The 25,418-nt window shown below is 46.7% G+C and overlaps 1 protein-coding gene across 6 annotated transcripts in view; it reads right to left on the reverse strand.

Moving 5' to 3' along the window:
• The window catches only part of Ankrd44 (ankyrin repeat domain 44), a 268,251-nt gene extending 243,643 nt beyond the window's left edge, over window positions 1–24,608 (reverse strand). For all 6 annotated transcript variants that reach the window (XM_060368368.1, XM_060368365.1, XM_060368366.1 and 3 more), the window contains exon 1: window positions 24,476–24,608. In XM_060368368.1, coding sequence (XP_060224351.1) covers window positions 24,476–24,502 — 27 coding nt within the window. In that variant the 5' untranslated portion in view covers window positions 24,503–24,608. The remainder of the gene's footprint in view (window positions 1–24,475) is intronic.
• Window positions 24,609–25,418: the final 810 nt, after the last annotated feature.

The raw sequence follows: 25,418 nt of genomic DNA on the forward strand, positions 1-25,418 counted from the left end.
TTTTGCTGGAGGCTGGCTTGTGAGAGGGCACGGGATGTTTTCCTGTGAGCTCTCTGCAGGCGAAGGGCATGACTTTGGCCAGCTGAGAACATCTGTGGGTGAACTCTGAGGAGAGGAGATACGCAGAAGCCCACGGACAGTGAGACATCACTTTTTGGACCGACATCGCTGTGCTGATCTTCATGCTTCTACACTTGACTTCTCAGAGAGAAACGTTCTAGAGAGCTTCTTGGGGTGTTCCGACTGAGTCTTTTGGCTTTTGCTGATGTATCCCGATCTTCTGAATCGTGCTGGTTTGTATTGCTGCTTGGTGTTGACCTTTGCAGTGCATTGCTGGTATCCAGACAACAAAGAGTGGACTCATCCCAAAGAACTACCTCTAAAAAGGTCTACAATGCCCTCTACCTAATAACCTTCTTTCTCCCCTACCCCTGGTCAGTGTGTGGGAGGGAGGTAGAAGCATTAGGAACCCTACATAAAGTAGGTCTGTTGAAAAATCTAAGCTTCCTTAAAATTCTAGAAGTCTATCTTATCCCTAATGAACAAAAATCATCCAACTACATTATACTCTAGAACAGGATAATCCATGGAGAAAGTACTCAGGTCATCATGGCTTGGGAGGAGAGAAATGATGGCACAGAGCACAGAAGTTTTCAGGGCAGTGAAACTACTCCGGGCAATACTGAAGTCTACCCAAGTGAATATGTGTCCTTGACAGTTATTAAAAGCTGTCCAACACCAGGAGTCCCAGTGTAAGCTATGGGCTTTGGGTGATAATGAAGTATTGGCATCCAGTCCCTGGCGGAGGATGCTGAGAACCATGAGCTGGCAGAGATGCTGGAGCAAGGGCAGAGATTATGTGGAAGCAAGCTGTACCTTTTGCTCAATTTTGCCGTATAAACCTAAAATTGCTTTCAATAATAAAGTCTATTTTAAAAGAATTTTACTACTCTGTGTGTGGGTATGTGTGTGTCTGCACACACATGTGGTATAGCACAGGTGCCCGTGGAGGCCACAGGTGCTGGGTTCCCTGAAGCTAGCTGTGAGCCACCCGCTGCGGGTGCTGGGACCTGAACTTGGACCCTCTGCAAGAGGGTTCATTATTAAGCTCTCAAGTCTACTTTCTTTAAAAAGGAATTTTACCCTCCAGATGTTAAAAATAAAATAATAGTACATCTCCTCCCTCTTAAAAATGAGATACATCATTGAAAAAGTTAATTCCCCTGCAAGAAGAAAAGTAGAAGCATAAAAGCAGCTACTTTGTAAGGCCTGCTTATACATCACAGAGCACTTGGCAGAGAGGATGTGTGTTTCTGTTTGGTCTAGAGATGAGCAAGAGAGACCAGCCAACTCTAGTCGTCAGACATTGGTGTTATATTTGAAAACCCATTCTTGCTTCGTTTTGTTTTGTTGAGACAGGGTTTCTCTGTGTAGCTGTGGCTGTCCTGGAACTTGCTCTATAGACCAGGCTGGCCTCGAACTAAGAAAACCACCTGCCTCTGCTTCCAGCGTGCTGGGATTAAAGGTGTGTACTACCACTACCCAAAAAAATGCATTCTTGATCAGGCAAGTCTGTTCAACGTCCCCAAGCAAACATGCATCATTTGGATCTCACACACAGGAAACTCTACCCCATTTATCCTAAAGTAACCAGACACTTCAATCTAGTACATCCGGAGACTTTGGTTAATGCAGAAACCAACAAACCAACCAAAGTAGCCATCAGATGTACCTCCTTCCCTCCCCCTCAAGTAAGTAGTTTACTGGTGTTCCATTATGAAAGCAAGACCTGAATGCTTCAATATGCAAACTAAGCTTTTTTTGTATCTAGTTGATTTTTGCTTTAATATTGGCTTTAATCACATTTATAATCCACTTCTGGTTCTTTGGATTAAAAAAAAAAAAAATGGCCCTCATAGACTCACAGGGTGTGGTATTATTAAAGGTGTGGCCTGTTGGAGTAGGTGTGGTTTTGTTGGAGAAAGTAAGTCACTGGAGGAGGGCTTTGAGGTTTCAGATGATCAAGCCAAGCCAAGTGTCACTCTCTCTTCCTGCTGCTTGCTGAGTGAGATATAGAACTCTCAGCTACCCCTCCAGACTGTGACTGCCTGTGTCACATGCTTCCTGCCATGATGATAATGGACTAAATCTCTAACCTGTAAGCCAGCTCTGAATTAAATGTTTTCCTTTATAAACATTTGCTGTGGTCATGGTGTCTCTAAACAGCAACAGAATAATGACTAAGACACTATTGCTTACATCCTGCTATCAGTCAATCCCTTCCACAGAGTGGAACATGAGGAGGAGCCATGAAGACCACATTCAATAAATCTGAGAGGAAGTCTCCACCAGACCCCAATAAAGGTTCAAGTATTAAAGAAAATACTTCCCCAATCTCATACATACAAAGCCGACTCTTCATCATAACTCACTGGAACTGTACTACAGAACAATCATGAAAACTACATTTAAGTTCATCGATTTGAGTGTGTCGAGCTGTTACATCTGCTCCCCATCTCACCCTTCAAATGTTAAAAGTTTCAACACGTGCTACATGGTACACATTGCAACATGGAGTTTCAAAAGTCAACTGCACTTCCTGTGAGAATTACCTGTCTGTCATTCATGGCCGCCTGAGGGGATTCCAGGGGGGGAGAGAATGAAGACCCTACGTTAACACCAGCTCTTCCAGCGTTCTCGTGATGAGGAGGTTCCTTGGAGTACGGGCAAGCTTAGTGGAAGGCTGCAGCCAGAGATCACCTTGTGGGAATAGCGCTTCAATTCTCCAGGTACCCCATGTGGATACCTTCCAGATACAACTTCCCTTCTGCCTCCCTCTTCAGCATCTTCCTTCTCCTCCCGGATCCAAGGCAGAAATACTCCTCGCCCTCTGAGATTCTGACCAAGGAAACTGACCCTCGTGTACAAAAAGACCACAGTGTCTAAGAAATGATCATTCGAGGGAGGGGGCTTCAATAGGGATATATAATGAATAAATTGTGAAGAAAAAAAAAAAAAGAAATGATCCACTCATAATCAGCCCAGGTCAGGAAAACATCCTTCCACAAACAGCCCTGGGCCAGCTTATCAGCAAGTTCTCCACAAACAGGTGAGCTAATCTTTAAACTGCGTATCAGGTGGGAACTAGGAAGCTAGACGAACGCCAGTAGCTTTCATTAGCTAAGCAAGACTTAAAAGCGCACAAAAGGCTCCTCTTACAGGGCATTCAAAATAGAAAATTGAAATTTGTGCACTAGAAGGCTGTGATCCAAGGAATAGCAAGATCACTCATGAAAATGTACCAAAAATGGCTAAAGATGTTAGCAATTTAGGACCTGCTGACATAAATTGGTGAACAAAATGTGGTAATACAAATTATTGACCTGCATGCTTTTTCTTTACTGCTAAACACCATCTTTTCAACATTTGGGTTTCTGGTTCAATAGAAGCCACGAAAATACTTCATAGTATAGGAACATTATTCAACTGCATATTGTCTATTTTAAACACTGGTGAACAATGGTCAAAGAATAATTTCCTACTCCTAGATCAAGAAATGTATTTCAAATAAGAACATCTTACTTTGCACGCTCTAAGAATATTTAATCCAATTTTTAAGATACATATTGATATGTTGTTAATAATCATTACAAAGACAATCCTAAAATTTATCATAGAATAATTGTTTTAAACACATCACAGTAAGAGGAAGGGCAGGTACCCAAGAGGGTTTGAAGAAAGGAAAAGGGAGGGGAACGTGATGCAATTATAATCTAAAAAATTTATTAATTACTTTACAAAAATGTATCACAGCATTTTGGTTTATGCTTTCAATCCCAACACTCAGGAGGTTAAGCCAAGAAGGTGACAGGTTCCAGGCCAGCCTGGGCTGAAACCTTGTCCCCCACCCAAAAAGAGCACCACATTTGAATAAAAAAGAAACACTATAAAATCTGGACTACTAACAGGCACAGCCGATGACAATTGTGTTTAAATTCCAGTCAATACAATTTAAACAGTGATACCATGTTTTCACTTTAAATATTAATATTTACATTGAGCCAAAAATTACATCCTTTGTATCTTTCTAACTTTATGATGAAAATCTTTAGACATCCAACTAAAAAAAAAAAAAAAACCTTTCAGGGGCTACACAATTTATAAAAACCTCGTAGAGGTTGGGGATTGAGGTAAAAATGTTCCACTGAGATGTCCTGCAATCGGGCTTTGTAATCAACCCAGGACAGCCTCCTTAAAGAAAAAGCACAGAGCTTGAAACTGAGAGCTCCCAGGAAGCATGATTTCCTACCCAGGTCTTTTAAAAGCTGCTTCCATGAAAGCCAGTCTGAAATCCTCAAAAGAGCTGGAGAACTGGCTCAGTCCAAAGCATGCTTGCTGGGCAAGAATAAGACAGAAACTCATATCCCTGCAGCTACCTAAAAAGCCCTGCACAGCAGAGCTCACCTGTAACCCCAGTGCTGGGTGGGATGGGAGGGAGGGGGAGATAAGAGCATCTCTGGGGCTTACTGGCCTGCCACTAGTCTGGCCAGTCAATGGCCTTCGAGGTTCAGTGGGAGATCTGTCTTCAAAAATAAGATCTGTGTGGTTGACCAACACACGGGAGGCAGAGGCAGGAGGGTTTCTGTGAGTTCAATGCCAGCCTGATCTTCATAGTAAGCTCCAGGCCAGCCAGGGCTTCATAGAGAGTAGTCTCTGTCTCAGAAAAATAAAAATAAAATAAAACTAATAATAAAGACCTTTGCTGCCCAAATTTGGTGACTTGAGTTGGATCCCTGCAGGCCAAGTAAAGATGGAAAGAAAAAAACAGACTTCACAAAGTTACCCTCTGCCCTCTACACATTCACTATGACATGGGTGCCCACACACACGCTAACATGCATCTTGCACACAAACTGCACACAAAAATAAATAATAAATAAATGCGATAGAGATACAACCGAGGAAGACCCAAGTTCAACCTCTCATGTCTGCTCATATACACAATATTTTCACACATCTATACAAACATATGAATACATACAAACATACACACGGACAAGATCAAACCCTTAGAACGCAGAAAGTGATGAACAAAATAAAATTTCCAGGAGCCGGAGAAATGACTTAGTGGTTAAGGGCACTGCCTGCTCTTCCAGAGGATCCACATTCAATTCCCAGCATCCACCTGGTAGCCCACAGCCAGTTCCAGGGTCTGACACCCTTTTCTGGCCTCCACAGGCACCAGGAGTACCTGTTGTGCACAAATACACATGCAGGCAAAACACCCATACATGTAAAATGATAAAATAAAATGAGCAGCTTTAATTCCCCTGGAGCTAGGGAGAGGAGGTCAAGTGCTTGCGGGGTTAGCATTGTAAAGCCTTAAGTCTGGCTCCCCAGGGCCCAGGGGCAAAGCCAGGCCCAGGAGCTCGGGCCTGCAATCTCAGCTCTGCAGGGGAGCGACCGGAGGACACCAGGCTCGCCAGACGGCTAGTGCGGCCAGGCAGCGTGATTCGTGTCCACTGGAAGACCCTGTCACAAAAACTAAAGTGGAAAACGATGGAGGAAGGCACATGACACCAAGCCCTGGTCTTCTCGAGCTATCTCAGGCACAAACACGCATGCACGCACACGCTGGCAAGATTCCTTTTCCACTGCTGCCTCGACTGGTGAGTGCTGGAGTGAAAGGGAGCTTTTTCAGAACTGTCAGTATCTTAGCTGCACACTAAGGGTGCAGCTACGGGTTCTCCACTGTACATATTTAAGAAGTTACCAACAAAACATTCCCTCCATGGGCCAAAGAGGCGGATGAGGAAGTAAAAGCTCTTGCCACCAAAACTGCCAACCTAAACTCCATCCCTGGGCCTCATGTGGTAGAAGAAAAAAAGAAAAAACCCTGCAAGCTAGCTGACCTGTGACCACGCACATGCACACGCGCGCGTGCACACACACACGCACACACACACACACACACAGTAGCACACACCTATCCTCCCCTCTCCCCATCTCCCACACAGACCATGAATAAAATAAAATGTGTTAAATTCCATACTCCTCCCTACAGAATGGCAGTACCACCAACGCTTTTACAAAGGTTGTTTACCTAATAAAAATTTAACCACTCTCTGACTTTCCTGCCGTCCTGGTAAAGATCACAGGACAGAAAAAAAGTAAATTCAAAACACTAAGTAAGCCAGAAGCAGGACCAAGCCGCAGCTCCCTCATTCACTGAGCAGTTCCGGCTCATCCCCTGGGGGGTTAACTGAAGTCTGGTGGAGCAAGAGCGGGGTGCCAACGTTTCCCCCAGAAGTGAGGAGCAATGGATGGCTTAGCAAGCGCCTTCCTCGCCAAATACTAATCAGGAGGCTAAAGGTGGATTAAGACCAGAGACACACCAAGAAGCCTCGCTTTCCTTCTGCCAGGACAGGGGCCTGCTCCATCAGCCTTCAGAGAGCCCACCCGGCTCCCAACCGACTCTAGGCAAGAAGACAAGCGCGCTGCCCGGGCCTTCGGGAGGCAAGGGCCCGGGAAGGCCTCAGTGTTTTACAGCTGAAGTTCCAGTCCTGGGACTATCCCGTGCTGCACCCAAAGGGGATCGTAAGGCGAGAGCGCTGGCTATGCAGCAGACTCCCTCATCCAGGCCTGCTGAGAAGCGAGCGACGTGTTCTGAGACAGAGAGTGCAGACTATGAGACCCAAAAGTAATTAACCAGGCGTCTGCCTGAGAACTCCTTCTCAGAGTGGTTAGTATTTCAGGCTGCATCCCGAATGTAACCGTAAACATGACACGTGAGGTCTTAATGGTGTTTAAGAACAGGACAGGCAAACGAAATGCATCTCAGATCTAGCCGGAAACAGCAGTCTGCAAGCTAAGTAACAAACTGTGGCCTCAGTTTCCCCTATAAAAAAGCAGAAATGGGAGTAGACCCCTCCTGTCCTCCCACTTGGGATGTTCTTTAGGAAGCGTCAGGGGCTCCCCAGAGGATTTTTCTCAAGTTAAACACCACACCAGTTCACATGTAAATCTTCTCATAAGCAAATATCATTGGCCTTTAATGCTTTACCTCGTGACTAAAGAGAACGTGAACAATGTCAAACGACCTCGGCCCTCACTCACCAGAGCACCCCAACTTCTTCTAGGACCAACTGCAACTCCAGGTCTAAAGACTAAGTGAGCCAGAGCAGAGGAAGGGACGGGAGGCAGGGCCTCCCTTATATGATGATGAAATGAACACACGCTGGACTCACAGACCCACAGAGGCACACTCTCACCCGAATGTGCAAGACACACGGAAATTACCACCGCACAAGCCTTCTAGAATAGTGAGAAATATAAACCGACGACACAAATAGGTTTGTATTTTTTAATAGCTGACTTTACAGTCAAAAGATCCTCTTTAAAATTAGCGTTCTATAAATTGAAGTCATTTCCAGATCTAATTTCTACTCAAACTAAAAACAGTATTAAAAAAGAAAGAAAGAAAAGGAGTAGAAATAATAAGATTCTGTTTTGCTCTCAAACGCTGGAGCACCTCCCTATCTGGGCTCTGTGAGTGCATTAAAAGTGCATAGTAAGTTTTTCTGGTCCACAGCAAAAGTCTAAGCATCAGTTTAAAAGGCAAATGGTGTAGAGAATAAACACATGGGTCCTTCTCTACCAAGCTCCTGGAGGGAGAGAAAGTTGGACTGCAAACAAACTCCTGTTGAAAAGGGGATTTCCTTTATCTAATAATTTGGCTTTGTTTTATGTGCATTGGTGCTGTGCCCGCAAGCGAGCGTGTGTAAAGACGTCAGGTCCAAGGGAACAGAGGTACAGACAGTTGTGAGCTGCTTTGTGGGTGCTGGGAATCGAACTCAGGTCTTTTTTTTTAATTTTTATTTTTTTATTAATTACACTTTATTCACTTTGTATCCCCCCATAAACCCCTCCCTCTTCCCCTCCTAATCCCACCTTCCCTCTCCCTTCTTCACGCATGCCCCTCCCCAAGTCCACTGATAGGGGAGGTCCCCCTCCAGGTCTTTCTGTAAGAGCAGTAAGCACTCTTAACCACTGAGCCATCACTCCAGCCCCTAAAACAGGATTTCTTACATGAGAAGTGTACCCAGAAAAGAGCCTACTTTCTCCTGAAGAAACTTGGCCACAAGAATTCCCATCACACTCTAATTGAACCTACACCAAAGCGCAGCCCAGGGAATTCATGTAATGCCCACCCTCTGAAGCATGTGGTCCTGAATCTGGCCTGAGGTGACACCCAGGCCCCAAAAACTCTGTCTTCAAGGGCTGGCTAATAAATATGTTCACCCTGGCTGGCCCTACAGTCTCTGCTGCAACTTCTCAGCTCCACTCTTGTCACCTCCGAGTGACACCAACAGTGCAAACAAACCAGGAGGGTATGCTCCAGCACAACCAAAACACAAATTCTATTAATATTCTTCATGTTGTAAAATACAAGTCTTTTGATCCTTTATAGCTATTTAATAGCATAAAGATTATTCTTAGCCCATAGGCATTAAATGCAGGTAGGCAGTGGGCCAGATTCAGCTAGTAAACAAAAGTCCACCAACCCTTACAGTTATAGCTGCCTCAAGTCCTGTCCAACCATGTAAACCAACTGCCTATCTCTCTACCACCCTCCTAAATAAATTTTTATTTCTGCCTGATCATTTTACTAGTGGCTGAAGAATCCCAGGGAAATTTTTGTTGTTACAAGAAAAAAAAAATCTAAATCCATTGAGTGTTCTGTGTGAAAGTAGCTGCCGTTATCAGCTTGGCTTCGAGGAGGGTCTTTTAAGCCATGGTCAGCAGAAGCCGGATGGCCTTGTTCACATATGGACGCCTTTCACTGTTGCAAAGAGGGTAGCCATGGCAGAAAACACTACTCCTGTCCCTCTGCCCTGCCCCTGTTCCTGAAGTAGGCTAGAGCTTCAGGACCAAAGAGCTGTCTGCCCTTCCTCCTCCTCCCCTCCTCCTCCTCCTCCTCCTCTTCCTCTGTACCACTGGGACTGATGTACTAGGTCTAGTCTCTAATAACCCTGAGAGTACTCTCTGTCTTAAAGATACAGCAGCCTGGAAAGGAATCTGCGCCAGGCCACAGTTAATATGTGCCTCACACCATCCCCGGCCTGTACAGCACAAGACTGTGGAGACTGTGGCACAATAGGCATCTCTTCATCATGCAGCATCAGCTGGCATTACCTGGTAACTGCACACAGAAGGGCTCAGGCAGGCTGCATGGACAGCCTCAGGTTTGCTGTGGAACAGTGATTATCACGCGTGTCTTAGTGCCAGTGGAAGGAAGGACAGCAGGACTTGGCAGAGTCATTTGCTGAGACCTGGGCATCGCTGGCCCCACTGGGTGCTTTGTGATCACAGCTGGAGCAGAGGCAACCCCAGGCTTCCTAGAAGGTAGGCCTGGGGACAGCCGATCCTACGGTCTCTGTTTTCTAGACAGTTTGGCTCATTTGCAGGGCTACTCCTTCCTGATGCGAGGGAAAGGTGGCTGCTGAATGGTGCTCAACTCCATCAGCAGCCAACAGCACTGGCCCAGAGTGCCTGCTCCAGAGGGGCCTCTCTGCCTTAATTACAGAGCCACCAAGCTCAGCTAGTCAGTCTGGTCCCAGAAACTCCAAAGTCCCACCATCTGCGAGGCTCGGGAACAGTCATCTCTAAATGGACATTGGGATGACGCAGGACACGCCCAGGTTGGCAGTTCAGTGACCTTAGATCATGATGCTGGCTACCAAAATGGGGGCGGGCACTTTCCTGTTGATGCCATCCAAAGGGAAACTGAGACCCAAGGAGATAAAATTACTAGCCAGGGTCTCCCAGCCAATTCATGGTGGGAATGGAACCAAGAAAACAGTATTCAGTCTCTAGAAAGGCTGGACTGGAAAGATAACGCTGTGATTTTTTTTTTTTAATGACTTTGTCCTTAGCTCACCAGGAGAGAGGAGGGTGCTTAAAAACAGAGATGTCACAAGGAAATGTTCCTAGGTGCAGGAGCCCCAAGACTTCCTTCCTGCTATGCAAAAATCATTTCTCTCCGTCAGTCACCACACCCGTTCTCAAGACCTTCTGCTGGGCCACAGAACTCATGGGCCCTCTAAGCTGCAGCTTCCGGTTACGAATTGGCTTAACTAACAGCCTCCTCTGTCAGTCCAGCACCCTGGGAAGTGTTGGGCAGCTGAAGCATCCTGGCTCGTGTTGATTGCTCCAGGGAGAGGCTAAATGATCAGTGTAGCACGAAGTTCAGGAACATCACTGTGCAGCTAGCCCCGCCCCCCGGAAACCCACAGAGTCCTCCTCCTGTCAGTCTCTATCTGCTCCTCTCCTCTGCTTCTTTTTCTTCTGCTTCCTCTTTCTCCTCCTCTTTCTCATCTTCCTTTTAAGTTTTGAAACCTAGTCTCACTTAGTCCAGGCTAGCCTTAAACTCACCTAGGCAGATATCCAATGCTGTTGTGGGCCCACAGTTGCAAAGACAATGTCCTATCTGGAGGCCTCATTTCATGGTACCCTTCCCCATCATCCTGCCTTAACCTCTTTCTGCCCTCTCTCTTGTGAACAAACATCTTGGTTATTTGAAAGAAATGCCAGTCACACAATAGTTGTATGCAGTGAGTTGTATGAGCTCAGACTGGCCATGGACTCATGATCCTCCTGCATTATAATCCCAAATACTGAAAATGCAGGCGTACACAACCACACTTGCTTGATTCATCCATTTAAAAAAAAAAAATCTTTCACCTCCTGGCGCTCTTCCCTTTCTCCTGCTTTTCTTTCATTGTTTTTTTTTTTTTTTTTTAATTTTCATTTTCTATTACCTTGCTACATTTTGCTCTCAATTTCTACTGGTGAAACAAGTATGTTTTAAATTAAAACATACATATGTATCCAATTATGTTTGGCCTATATCCTCTTTTAGCAATGCCCCGTCACTGAAAAAAAAAAGAGTCGAAATTAAAATGACATTTTACAATGTATCCTTTCTGTCCTCCATCTGATATTTTTAAACAATTTTCTTCAGAGATCAGATTTGGGATCAGGATTGGGATTTTGGTTTTGTTGTTGTTTTATAATGGTTTCCTTCCACTCTCCCATCCCCCATAGGACTATGGCTGAGCCTTGGACCTCATGACTGCTAGGCCTGCGTTCTAGCACTGAGCTACAGCCCCAGCCAACGTTTATGGTTTCCGTTTACCCCAATAAATATTCATCCGCAGCCTGAAATTCTGCACCTAAGTCTTTAAGATATTCTGTCCTGATAACACTTCTCATGGTGACTTTTTTATGACGATTGTTCCATCAAACTGTTTTGCTTTCACACACTTCCTCAAAGAGACAGTTTGACACTATGTGAAGAGGAAGTTGGGGTCTTGTCATTTCCAAAGTCTTTTTTGACAGCTTAAATCAAGAATGTCTGCAAACTCTAATCTTCTCCACACTTGCCTACCCTAGTGGATCTGTCTCAATGTAAACTTTGTGAGTTAAGGAAACCAAACCAACCGATGAGATAAAACCATCACAAAAGAAAGCACTTTTTAAAAAATTGTAGGACCCAATATATAGGGTACTCAATAGAGAGAGTTCATATAAAAATCAAGTATCTGTGTACCACAATTGTTGAAGTTACAGAAAAATAAGACAGGATTAAAATTCATAAATTTAAAACAAAACAAAGCAAAAAAAAAAATCACTAAAACCTATTCCAGAGAGCTGCGGTTGACCCTAAAACACTCATTTGCTTAATTTGACAAATGAGGAGCTAAGATTCAGGGACTATTGACTGAGCAGCAATAAATGTCTGCTTACTTGTACAACCACTCTGGAAAGCAATCTGGCACTTTCTCAGACAACTAGGAATAGCGCTTCCTCAAGATCCAGCCATACCACTCCTAGGCATATATCCAAAAGAGGCTCAAGTACACAATCAGGACATTTGCTCAACCATGTTTGTAGCAGCTTTATTTGTAATAGCCAGAACCTGGAAACAACCCAGATGTCCCTCAACTGAAGAATGGATACAGAAAGTATGGTACATCTACACAATGGAATATTACTCAGCAATGAAAAATTAGGAAATCATGAAATTTGCAGGTAAATGGTGGGACCTGGAAAGGATCATCCTGAGTGAGCTGTCCCAAAAGCAGAAAGACACACACGGTATATACTCACTCATATAGACATATAACATAGGATAAACCTACTAAAAACTGTACATCTAAAGAAACTAACCAAGAGAGAGGACTCTGACTAAAATGCTCAATCCCCATCCCGAAAGGCAAAGAGGAAGGGTATCAGAAGAAGAAGAAAACAGGAAACAAGCTAGGAACCTGCCACAGAGGGCCTCTGAAAGGCTCTGCCCTGCAGACTATCAAATCAGTCGCTGAGACTTATGACCAACTGTTGGGCAGTGTGCATGGAATCTTATGAAAGAAGTGGGAAATAGTAAGATCTGGAGAGGACAGGAACTCCACAAGGAGAGCAACAGAACCAGAAAATTTTAACACAGGGGTCTTACCAGAGACTCATACTCCAACCAAGTACCAGGCATGGAGATAACCTAGAACCCCTGCACAGATAGAGACCATGGCAGTTTAGTGTCCAAGTGGGTTTCATAGTAATGGGAAGAGGGACTGCCTCTGACATAATCTGATTGGCCTGCTCTTTGATCACCTCCCCTGAGGGGGGAGTAGCCTTACCAGGCCACAGAAGATGACAATGCAGCCACTCCTGATGGTATCTGATAGACTAAGATCAGAAGGAAGGAGAGGAGGACCTCCCCTATCAGTGGACTTAGGGAAGGGCATGCGTGAAGAAGGGGAGGGAGGGGAGGATTAGGAGGGGAGGAGGGAGGGGCTTATGGGGGGATACAAAGTGAATAAAGTGTAATTATTAAAAAAATTTTTTTTAATCTTAAAAAAATAAAAATAAAAATAAATAATAAATGTCTGCTTGTTTGGGGTACTTGAACATTTCTGGCTTAAGTGTCACAGGTTCCCCATTAAGCAAATATTACTGTACCCATTTTACAGTCAAGGACAGTTGGGTCATAGAAAGATGAAGACAGAAGTTAAGAGCAAAGCTATATGTGCATCCCAGATTTCCAAACATCAGTTTCAGTGTTCTCCTATATAGTGCTTATGAAACCTATTTAAACCAGATGCCATATTTAAAGTATATATGCAAAATTCAGTACTTGATAGAAGGCCCTTGGCCAAAAGACAGACTTCAGAAGAAAACTAAAATGCTATGCTCATCTCAGTGGCCCCAAGAAATAAGTACTTAGAAGCCACAAAGCATCTAAAACCTTTGCTTCTCTCGTTGCTAGTGACTGCTCCAGTTATTAAAATTGAAGGTGCCCACTTCCTAGCCTTGTGGCCTTCAGTATCCTTAAATCTAGACTCACTTCAGAAGGCCATTTCACATGTGTAGAAATAAATGACAGTATTTTGGTGTGACTAAAGCCTAAAACCACTGAGAATGACGAGCAATTCCACTCACTGTGAGGACAGATGTGTCATTTAGTTACACTGACCTTGTAGCTTCTCACTGCTCTGTAAAGCTCTGCAGTTGAAACAAAAGCCTGCTTTAAAGGCTGCTTTAAGCAAGGTTACTTCTATCAGCTCTGATACCTAAGTTCCCGCCCAAATATCTGAACTAATATATCAAACAGGGACAAGCTGAATCCAAGTCCTCTTAAGCTGGGGCTCTTGCCTGGAGATGTAGCCCACTTCCCTAGCTCAAAGCCCCGGGTTTGATCCTGAGCACCACAGAAACCAGGTATGGCAGCACAGGCCTGCAATGCCAGTGCTCGAGGGGTTCATCCTCAGCTATACATCAGGTTCAAGGCTAGCCTAGGCTACATGAGGCCTTGTTAAAAAGGAAAAAGAAAAGAGAGAGAAAGGGAGCCAGGAATGATAGTACATGCCTTTGATCTCAAAACTCAGGAAGCAGAGGCAGGGGGATCTCTGTGAGTTTACGGTCAGCCTGGGCTACACAACAAGCCACAGGGCAGTCAGGACTACACAGGGTCCCTGTCAAGAGAGAGAGAAGGAAGAAAAGCATAAGAAGGAGGAAAGAGGGAAAGATAGGAAGGGAGGGATCGAGGGATTCTAAATCAGATGATCAACTGTCACATGAGTTATGAAGGATCAAGGCTAAGTCAATAGCTACTAGGGTCCTCACAACCAGCTGAGACCTGTATTCCACTGGACAGCAAACCCAGCAACAACTTGTGCCTTGTTGTTTGAGTTTTTTTATTATTTTATTTTATTTACTTTGGTATTCTGCCTCGATTTATGTCTGTGTGAGTGTGTCAGAGCCCTGGAACTGGAATTACAGAGAGTTGTGAACTGCCATGTGGGTGCTGGGAGTTGAACCTGGGGCCTTTGGAAGTGCAGACAGTGCTCTTAACTGCCAAGCTATCTCTCCGGCCCAATTGTTTGGGTTGTTTGTTTGTTTGTTTTTATTTGTTTGTTTTTGTGGGGTTTTTTTCTGGTTCTTTGTTGTTGTTTTTTGAGACAGGGTCTCACTCCGCAGCCCTGGCTGACATGGCACTCACTCTGTTGAGCAGGATGATCTCAGACTCAGAGAGGTCCCACCTGACTCTGTTCCCTAAGCACTGAGGTTCAAAGTGAGCCCCACCATACCCTGCTCAGACAGTGACTCTCTGGCAATCAAACAAAGACGCTGAGAACTCTTCCAAAGACAAGCTGTCAGGCAGGAGGGGACAGCACAGACAGAGCCCAAGAAGTGGAAGAGTGAGGAATTGCTTCCGGAAGTACTGTGGCTTAAATTGCTAGGTACACCTTGGCAAGTAATAAAGTTTTTGTGGCTTTGCTTCTTAATTTGCCAGAGGACTCTCTTCTTAGAAATAGTTGCAATATCACCCTCATGTTAACCATCAAATATCCAGTCAGCATTCAGTTTTCACCAGTTTATTTTATAAATGTATATCTTTGCTTGTTGCAATCCGAATCAAAGTGTTCCCCGACTGCTTGGGTGAGTGTTAAATCTCTTTAATCTACACGCTTACACTTGCTCTCCCCCACACCCCAACTCATCCCATCTTGCAACTGATACTCTCTGTAAAATCGGGTAATCTTATAGGTTGTTTTTTTCAATATCCTGCCTATTTAGCTTTTTCCTTTAAAAATAACTTTATCAAGTTAGAAAGAGAGCATCTCAGACCTCAGCAATATTTCATCCATGTCATGTGCCACCGAAACCATCCAGGTCCTCACTGTGAAGTCCTTGCTGTTCCTGGATACACATTTGTCCACAAAACACTGCCAGGACCTCGCACTTTTCCACCAAAGCGGGAGGTATGGATCCTCGGAGACCCCAGAGGCCTCACTTCAACTTACAGATCAGTTTACTTTCTGGAATGAGGCAGGTACAAATCAACTTCTAAAATACCATGCCTGTGAGTCAGTGAACGCAATGAGCCTTGCAAGTCTCAGACCCCTTCTCCGAGTATCCAGGTGAGGACATGTACTGTTGGTCAGAGGTGGTGAGATGCTGTCATTACTACACCAGCCCCTCTCCTATTCAGTTCATCTATTTCCTTACCTCTTGTCCTCCTAACAGGAACTCTGTGCTTCAATAAGCCCCTCCTCCTCTAACCCCTTCACCTGAGAAGTACACCCTGTCACTCGCCTCCAACTGCTACCAAAGCATTTCTCCCTAAGGAGCAGCTAGACCTTCTCTGGCTCACTAAAGCCTTTCCCAAAGGCTCTATGGCTGAACTGTAGTCTACAGTCAGTATCCCAAACGTACCCTAAACCTGCAGCTGGCTTGACAGCTGTTTGATACGTCACGTATGTCCTGCCAAGATTAGATGAGGGTCTTCCGTGCTCAAGGCATCCACACTAGTGCTACACCTAGACCCTGATCACCAATGAAGGAAGGGTCTCCTGTGACAGTGGCCCTGTCTCAGGGATCATAAGAACTAAGAACGTATTGTCTGGAATTAAGCCCATCCCGCTGTGACTCCCAGACTCAGAAGCCCCAAGTAAATTCCCTCATCTCTGGGTTTTCATTTTTCTTCAAAATGCAATGACAATCACAACTCTGACGTGGATATGCCATTGGAATTAAATCACACTTAAAGAGTCCCATCTCACTTCTAGCCCTCCTTCTAGTTCTAACTCATCATGCCTGCTCTCAGCCCTCATTATACACTGAAGAGCGGAGGCTTTGGGTGTGGAGAAGTGCGTGACCTAAGTTCCACCACTCTGACTGCTCTGTTGTGAGCACAGTGCAGTGGCCAGGGTCAGATGGGGTGAGACCAGTTGAAGGCAGCGACAAGGGTTCAGGTGGAGATGTGGCCAGACAGAAAGTAAAAAGCAGAAGCAAATGTTAAATGGTACCATTAGAGACTGCGTACTAAAATACCCAAAAAAGCTTACTGCTTAAAGGAGTGAGTTCTTCTAAGGAATGTGGATTTAAAGAACTATGGGAATGTATATTTATTTTCCTTCCCAGGTTCAAGCTCGGGAAACCATTTTGTTTGTCCTGGGCTGCAGCTTTGTTCTACTGTTTCGGTTACTGGGCGACTGGCTCCAAGTGACCTGTTTTCTGCCCATCATCCTATCTTTACAACGTATCGTCTGTCACTTTCCAATCTTTCTCCTCAGCATCCCTGTATCAGATCCCAAAGCCAGTCTCCTCCCCACAACGAGGACCCACCTCTTCAGAAGAGTCTAGTAATTGAGATGGCTGTTGTCACCCTGTTAGCTGTGCCCAATTTCCATCCCACAGTTGAAAAATAGACTTGCCAGGCCCATGTAGCCTATGGAGTCTAAGGAAAGAGATGCTTCCTGGAAGAACCAAGGCAGTTACCCACACAGCGCCTGTGAGAACCACTGTGCTGGCCCAGCCCTTAAGAGACCCTGGTCTGCGAAGAGTGCTTCTCTTGTGTGAAAGCAATTCAAGAGCAGCCTCACTAAGAGGAGCCACTGGGGTCTGTGTCTCCACACCAGGCTCCCAGAGATCCCAGAAGGCCTTCTTGGAGGAAAGGACCCAGGACTCAAAGTATGTTTATCAGGCCCAGGAAAATCTAAAGCTGCTATCACCACAAAGTGGGGGAAAGCTTTTCTACAAGGGAGAGCCTGAAAGAATTTAGAAGAGTCTCTACCTGTCTGCCTCTATATCTAGGCAAGAAAAAAAAAAAAAAGCCAATCCCAGGCACTGCTCAAAGTCACGTAACTACTGAAAGGCTTGTAAGTGGAATCCAAGAGTTTATTTCCAATCTGATGCTATTTTTTAAATGAATCAGAGGAAAATTAAAACAATTTAATATTGAAGCTTTCAGAGACAAGTTAGAATTGATACTAAATTTCCACATCAGGGCAACACCAATGTCTCTACAAATCAATTATTTTTAGTAAGAGCTCTGAAAGCTTCCTTGAGCCTTCCAGTATTAAAGACAGCTAGGAGTTACACTAAGGTGGTCAGGATTTACTGGGTAATAGGGACAGATCCCAGCCAGGTTTTTGGTCTTCAAAAGGGGAAGCAAGTGAAAGGATGGATGAATGGATGGATGGATGGACTGATTAATTTTGGAGATATGCATTTATATAACTCAGGTTGGCCTTAAACTGTGTGACCAGGGATAGCCAATGATGAACTTGAACTCCTGAACCTCCTGCCTCTACCTCTTGAGTATGGGATTCCAGACATGTGCACGGTGTCCAGCTAGAAAGCATCCTTTAAAAGTATGACTATCATAATTTGAAGGACTTTATTTAACTTCAATCTTTTAGGTTACCAGCTCTTCACAAAAATGAACACTGGTCAGAAAAACTATCTCAGCCTCTCAACCTCTGAAAGCCAGAGGCAAACAAGATATTCTACTAAAAAGAGAAACCTCCTATAAAATAGACAATCTTAGATTATCTGTAAGTTGAAGTAGGGGAAGAGTAAACAATCAGTTTCTAACTCACTGACATTGAATACAAGCCTCTTCAGGAACCTGAAACCATTTAACCTTGTTGCCTGCAGAACCAAACCACAGCCCATGTGCACATACACACATCACAGCCACACGCATGGGAGGCACTGTAAAGCAAAACTCCATTGGAAGGACTGAGCCCCAAGAGGAACAGGGCAGAGCTCAGGCACCACCAAGACATCCAGTTCAACATCTCCGTTTGCCAAAGAGGAACCTCGGACCCACAGACAAGTCTGACCTCCAAGTGTTGGCTAACACTCATCGTACACCATTCCCCTTGACTTATGCCCACAACACAGATTCCTTCACCCCACCCTCCCCCACCTTCCACAGTCAGAGTCAGGACACCTCTACCAGATGGCGCTTGCAACCCACCGTCACCTGCTCAGAGGCGATGTGTGAGGTAAAGGCCAGGTCTAACCCTGGGCTTACACACGGCCAACAGGCTCCAGTACAGACTTAACCCATATGAGCCAAACCAGTTCAGTGTCACTGTCAAACCCCAGGTGAGCAGAGGCAAGAGAGGAGTCTACATGTGATTGTGTGCACAGACTTACCTGATGGTCCCTTTCCAGTCAATACTTAATAGCACCTTCTGGTTCTCAAAGGGCCCCGAGTTAGAGGAAAGTGACCTGGTCACGAAAGTCTATGTAACTCCCAAGCATTTTTAAATGCTTTGCATGCGTGATAGGTCAGGAAGGAAAAAAAAAAAAATAGTGAACCAGTCACCAGGACTTTTCATGTACAAAGAAACTTTCAGATATTAACTAGCAGGAATCCTTAAAATAACTACAGCAACCGCTACTGTAAAAGATTCTAACTACATGTTATTCATTTCTTGGGAGTGGGGGGTGCACATGTGCCACAGCATATGTGCATAGGTCAGAGGGCAACTTGCAGGACTCAGTTCTCTCCTTCTACCACACGGGTCCCCGGGATTGGTGGCAAGCACCTGGCCCAGCGAGCAATCCTCCCAGCGCCATTTTTTTCAATGTTTTGTTTTAAGATTATTTATTTATTATATAATGTTGTGTTTGCATATACACCTGCACGCCAGAAGAGGGCACCGGATTTTATTATAGATGGTTGTGAGCCACCATGTGGTTGCTGGGAATTGAACTCATGACCTCTGGAAGAGCAGCCAGTGCTCTTAACTCTCTGAGCTATCACTCCAGCCCCCCCAGCGCCATTTTTTTAAGCACTGGCTTCAAGCTGGAATTTTCTTCAGCAGGTATGGAAGGATAAGTTGTGTCCAGCTTTATTTATATAGTTGGGGGAGGACACACGCATGCATGTACCACGTGGACATGAGGAGATCGGAGGGCGACTCTGTGGGGCTGGCTCTCTCCTGGCTTCTCCATGGCTTCCTGCAAGCTAACTCAAGCCTCATGCAGCAGGCAGCTTTACTGGTGAGCCGGGCCATCTCACAGGCCCTCTAAGTGCCATGCCTTAAACAACTTTGCAGAGTGCAGGATCATCAGATGTCTGGCTGATAGGAATTCATGAGGGGCTGGCCAGATGGTTCAGTGGGTAAAACGTGCTCACCTTCAAGCCTGGTGCCTGAAGTGTGAGCCTCAAAACCCTCATGGTGGAAGGCAAGAAAAGATACTCGCAGCTCTCTGACCCCCACATATGTAGGAACACAACACAAACACACACATCAAAAACAAAAACAAAAAACAAACAACTGAAAATTTTTAAGTGTAAAAAAAGTTGAAGAATTTACACTAATATAACTTTTTAAAGTAATTTACCATTACGTTATAAATGTATATGTTAACATATCATATTTATGTTGCTGAAAGATGAACTGTTTTCCAGATGTCTCAGCCCCATGTCTTTGTATAAGAACTGCGCATTTTTTAATTTATGTTTACTCTCTACTCAGAATAGCAGAAGTGAAAGTTAAAGTGTTCTTTTAAGAGAGGAGGTTCTGTCTAATCAGGGCTGGACTTTTTTTTTTAAAGGAGTATGCCACCAAGCCTAGCTTTTTTTTTTCTTTTTCTTTTCTTTTTTTTTTTTTTTGTTTTTGTTTTGTTTTTTGTTTTGTTTTTTTTAGATTTATTTATTTTATGTATATGAGTCTCTGTTTCCATGTACACCAGAAGAGGGAATCAGATTTCATTACAGATGGTTGTGAACCACCAGGTGGTTGCTGGGAATTGAACTCAGGACCTCTGGAAGAGCAGCCAGTGCTCTTGACCACTGAGCCATCTCTCCAGCCCAGGAGCTGGATTTTTTTTATCCTGAAGCAGACAGTAAAGTATTTAAGGGAAACATAACTTTATTTAGAAAAGTCCTTGGTCTAGAAAACAGGTATCAGCTATGTACATCATTCAGGATACTGACATTATCACAAAGGAAGCTAGAGTCTGTACCAGCTAAACAGAGGCTTTAAAGGAAGCACATCAAGATGCCACAAGGAGTTATCTCTACTGTCAAACTCTTCTTCATCTGCTTGGCTGGCTTCCTGATTTCCTAAGGTGACCAGACACTGAAGATGATTACAGGTTCCCATGTTACACAAAGACAAATAAGTAATTAAGAAAAGAATCGACACGGTACCAACACATCATTTGCTGGGTACAGAGGTCAGTGAGACAAGCCAGGTAGAGGCAAAGCAGGCACAGAGACCTCACAGCAGGTCCTCAACTGACAGAGGGGGGTCTGACCCCATGCTGGGAGCGTGGACAGTGCTACCTCTCCAGAGCCTCCCCAGAGCTAAGAGACGAGACTGAGCTCTGTACGTGCTGCTGCCATTTCAACTGTGGGGAGTACAGCCTGGGGCTCAGAGCCCCACCTGTGCCATCAGCCGCCAGGGGAGGACACTGTGCCTAGTCACTCTCAGGGTGTATGACCTGAGCAGGTCCCTAGCCTCCCTGTCCTGTTTTCTCAACTGTGAAGTAGGAGTGACACCATCTACCTCCTAGTGTGACTCTGAGGATTAAAGGAGATGATTCACTGCCAAGGCCAAGCACACAGGAAGACCACAATCAACACCAGCCACTGTTATGCACAGGCCATGAAATGCCAGCCCTCAAGTACACTCCCAAAACCATACCACTGGGTCACAAGCAACCAAAACAGAGTCCAAACGTCAAGTTTGTCTTTTTTCTCCCTCGCTCCTATAGCATATACAGTGTTGGCTTGCAATCCGGTTCATAGAGGGTAGCTGAAAATACAGAATAGCTGCATTAAAAAAAAAAAAAAAAAAGTCCAAAGTCCCCACAGAGCAGCCAGAAATCCCACTTTCACAGTGTCAGGATTTCTAGTCTCTGGTCACTGCCAAGGCTGCCGGACAGTGCTTTGGCAAGGAGGCGGCTGACTGGAGTGTGAGCTAGGACTTGGCGAGGAGACACCAACCATAAGGCCTCCAGGCGGGAAGCTCCAAAGGGCCAACTGCTCAAGCAGTTTGTCTACCAGACTCTTCCTGAGAAATGGAGCCATTCTGCTGTCATTAGGAAACTCACATCAGAAAAGCAGACCTTTCAAATGATGGACGAGGCCCCTTCCAGCCTTTGCAACTTTGAAAAGGAAAAACTGAAGGAAAGAGCCAGACTGACGTAGCCGTACACGAAAACCTCTGTGGTGCTCTACCTGTATACATAAGAAATGCACCCTAAAAGTCCAAAGATAAATCCAATTGCAAAAGGCTCTATGACTATTATTATAATCTAAACACATTGCATTGTATGTGATGAAACCTTCTTCAACCTTATGATTATCTCTCAGTTCTCCCAAGGCGTAAACAAATGCCTTCATGTCCACCTATGAGGAAATGGTTATATTACTATATTAATTACATGCTTAAAGAACAATGTTGCAGAGGGCAAGCAACCAATTCCTCCAGTTGCTAGGAATTGTCGAAGCTTTTTGCCACCACATGCTAGGAAAGCCCCTCAGTCCTAGGCAAACTAAAATGGTCCCAAAATACTGCCAGAAAGAAAACAACAGCAACAAAAGAATGACAGGACAGACTTGCAAATGCAGAAGTCCTAAGTGTCGAGCTTGATTGTAGCACTAGCTCCCAGTTCCTTCGCACAGTAGAAGACTAAAACCACAGCAGCCTCTCCCTTCCCCCTTACTTTGTAATTTTCCCAAAACAGTTTTTAAAAGGCATATCCCTTCTCTTGCCTGGCTCAGAGATCACTGATGAAGTGGCTGCTGACGTAGTGCCCACTGCCCCCAAGCCCGGTCCAGCCTTCAGGGGTGATCACCTCTTACTTCACCTACATCCAAAGGCAAAGCAAGACAAATTATGATGCAAGTTATCAGCGACAAGACTGTGTCCTCAAACCAAAAGAATCAAAGAGCTGTAGCCAAGGGTCGAGATTCGCCTTACAAATATTAGGCCAAGATGGCAGCCCCCTCCCCGCCCCCCCTTGGTAGAGAACAAGCTGCTCCACCACAAACTAAAGCAGGGATCACAGGCAGGCGCAAGATGAGGGGGCAAAGCTCTTCCAGGAGTTGCTGAATCAAGGGGTCGTTATCCTGAGTAGATGAGGTTAAGAGCCTGCTTCTAAGAAGTATGTTTCAAACAAAAAAAAAAAAAAAGTAAGACTATATAAGGCAAGAAAAACGTACTTCCTGGACCTAAAGAAACACTGAAACCATCTTCGTTCACCACTGCACCCCACCCCGCCCTACCACCACCCCACCCAGTCTTCCTCTGGCTTTGTCCCAAAATAGACTGGTGGTTTTTAGGTGTTCTCCAGTCACAGAACTCCTTAGTTAGTGCCTTCTGTGTGCCGGGAGACTGGAGTCAAATGAAGGTTATACCTCTTTCTCCCCGGTGGAAACAAAGAGGGTGTATTTAGAAACATTTGCAAAGATAAACATCTTTGAAAGCTCTTCTCTGATTAGCCTGAGACCGGGCCCTCGCTGCTGAGCCCAGTTGCACACTCTTCACCAGGTCTGATGCATATTCGGAGAAAGAGCCTCACATCCCGCTTTAACTCATCTACTGAAAGGAAGGGGGCATCTACCTCAGGGCCTCAAGCTTTCTGCAACTACAGGAGCCCAGGAGGTGAACAATACCAGCCAACAGCTGAGGATCTTGAGGAAGACTTGCTTGCCTCTCCGGGTCCGCTGTTTTTACTTAAAAAATAAGGACTTTAGGATAGATGGCTGGCATCTTCCTAAGTAAGACGCTGCACGGAATTCTCACATAGATAACCTAACAATGCCGACTGGAACCAGGTCTGTACTCTGCAGATTTGGGGATTAACAAAGTATAAGAATGTGTGCCAGCTGACCTGACCCAGACACACGACAGTGTGCAGCTTAAAACAAGCAAATGTCTAACAGTTGGCAAAAATGGTGAACAAAGGGTGGAGAAAACCCTAATATCAATTTACGAGCCCTTGAAACGCTCAGGAGCCGATGAGGAGGGGGCAGGTTCCACAATTAACAGCTGCTCTCCCTGCTAAATTTAACAGAGAGTTTTTTAAACTCGGTGACTTCTGGACGGGGCGGGGGAGGGGAAGAGAAGGGGGCTGTAGATGAGTCCGAAGAGCAAGCTGAGGTCACGTCCATCTCAAGGGGCAAAAACAAATCCTTGTGGTTCACTAACGCAGGCGGCGCGTTTCGGCTGCAGGACGCTCTGGCCGGACACTAAGGAGCAAGACTCGGGAGGCGTCCTCTTAAAGAAGTTTGAGTGGTTTAATCCTGGAGCTGGCCTGGTGGCCGTGTGTCAAAGTCGAGACCGCCTCCCTGCTCGCCAGCCCCCCCAAAGTGTTCATTTCAGTGTGCACGAATAAACCGAGAAGTGGAGGAGCACCGAAAGAGCCACGAAGAGATGTTTTGGGGTTTTTTTGTCTCGCAACTTGGTTGGGCTTCTGTGAGTGTCAGTGTCCAGGACGTGTAGCCAAGACTGTCAATCGGATTCGGTAAATAATCCCATTGCTTCTAGCCGAACTCCGGGGCAGCCCTGAGTAACGTCTCGGCCAGAGAAGCAACAAAGCTGACGGGCACCGGCGCCTGCGAGCTCACCCTGGGACCTGACTTCACCTCCCCCGGGGAGCCCGGGGCCGAGAGAGCGCGCGCCCCTCCGCACCCTCAACCCCGCGCCCCACACCCGGCCCCCGGGCAACTAAAGGGGAAGTCAGGGCGTCCCGTCCCACCAGCGAGACAGCGGGGCGCACGGGAACGGGGATCCGGGCCAGCCTCACGCGTGCCGCGGGAGAGGTCCAGGGCTGCGAGCCTCCCCCGCGCCCTCCACCTTCCTCCTCCCCCTGCGCCCGCCGACAGCCTGGCCCCGGGGTGAGTGCGCAGCGCGGCCCGAGGCTCCCCCACCTCCCCCGGGGCGGCCACGGCCCGCGTCCCCCGCGCACGGCGGCCACTCCCGCACCCCGCCGACCCTCTCCAGCCGCGAACGGCCCGGGGCTGGGGGGCTGGGGGGGGGGGGAGAGACCGCGCCGGAGCCGAGCCCCGAGGCCGGCCGGGCACGCTCGCGGCCGCGCGTCCACAGCTCCGGGGCGCGCCCCGCCGCGCCCCCCTCGCCCCGCGCCCGGGCGCCCCTACCTGGTCGCAGAGTTTGAGCACTGCCATTCTTCCGCTCCCGCGCGCGCGCGCGCATCCAGGTCCCCGCTCCGCAGATGTCACGCCGGGAGCCGGGGAAACGGAAGGGACCGGCCGGGGATGGGGTGGGGGGGAGAGACGGAGGAAGCGCCGGGAGCCCGGCGCCCGAAGGTGACGGCCCGCCCACCGCTCCGCCGCCCGAGCCCGGCCCCGGCTCTCGGGATCCGCAGCCCGGCCCGCCCGCCCGCCTTGCTACAGGAAGTGCCGGCCGCTGCCAGCTGGGCCGCCACTGACATCACCGCGCGCTGCTCGCGCCGCCCGGGCCGACGCTGCCTCCTGCCGCCCGCAGGGGCTCCTCGCAGCCCCGCGGCTTCTGCGCCCTCCCGCACCTGCCCGTGGCTTCTTCGCCCCACGCCGGAGGAGCTCCTGGTGGGGATGACGGCGACCCCCTCCCCTCGAGGGTCTCACCGCCCACCCCCGCGCGCACGCGACCGGTGGGCAAGCCCCTCTGCAGGCACGCCCCAGGGGCCCGGAGAGAGTGCCACTCCCACGCCACCAACTTTCACCCTGCGGGACTGCGTCACACCCCCTTTCCCTAACCTCCTTCCCTAGGCAGATCGCTCCAGTGTTCTGAATTCTGCCACCTGGGCGCACGGCTGACAGTCTCTTTGTTTAACGGAAGGAGGCCCTGGGTGCCTTGTGGTTCCAGTGTTTCTCTAACACATAGCGGTGGGAGGAACAGGGGCTCGGGGGCCCTTCGTTCCAACTTCTCCCGCCAAACCACACAGTACCCTAACTTGGTATCCTGGGCTTGGGGACTGAGGTGGCACTGAGAAGAAGAAAAAAAAAACTGTCCTAAGTTACTGCATGGTCCTGGCTGATTTATTCCTACGAGAGCGTAAGTTGCATGCTAGAGACAGAGACAGAGACAGAGAGAGACAGAGAC

Source organism: Meriones unguiculatus, chromosome 15 (genome assembly GCF_030254825.1).
Source record: "Meriones unguiculatus strain TT.TT164.6M chromosome 15, Bangor_MerUng_6.1, whole genome shotgun sequence".
Taxonomy (NCBI): domain Eukaryota; kingdom Metazoa; phylum Chordata; class Mammalia; order Rodentia; family Muridae; genus Meriones; species Meriones unguiculatus.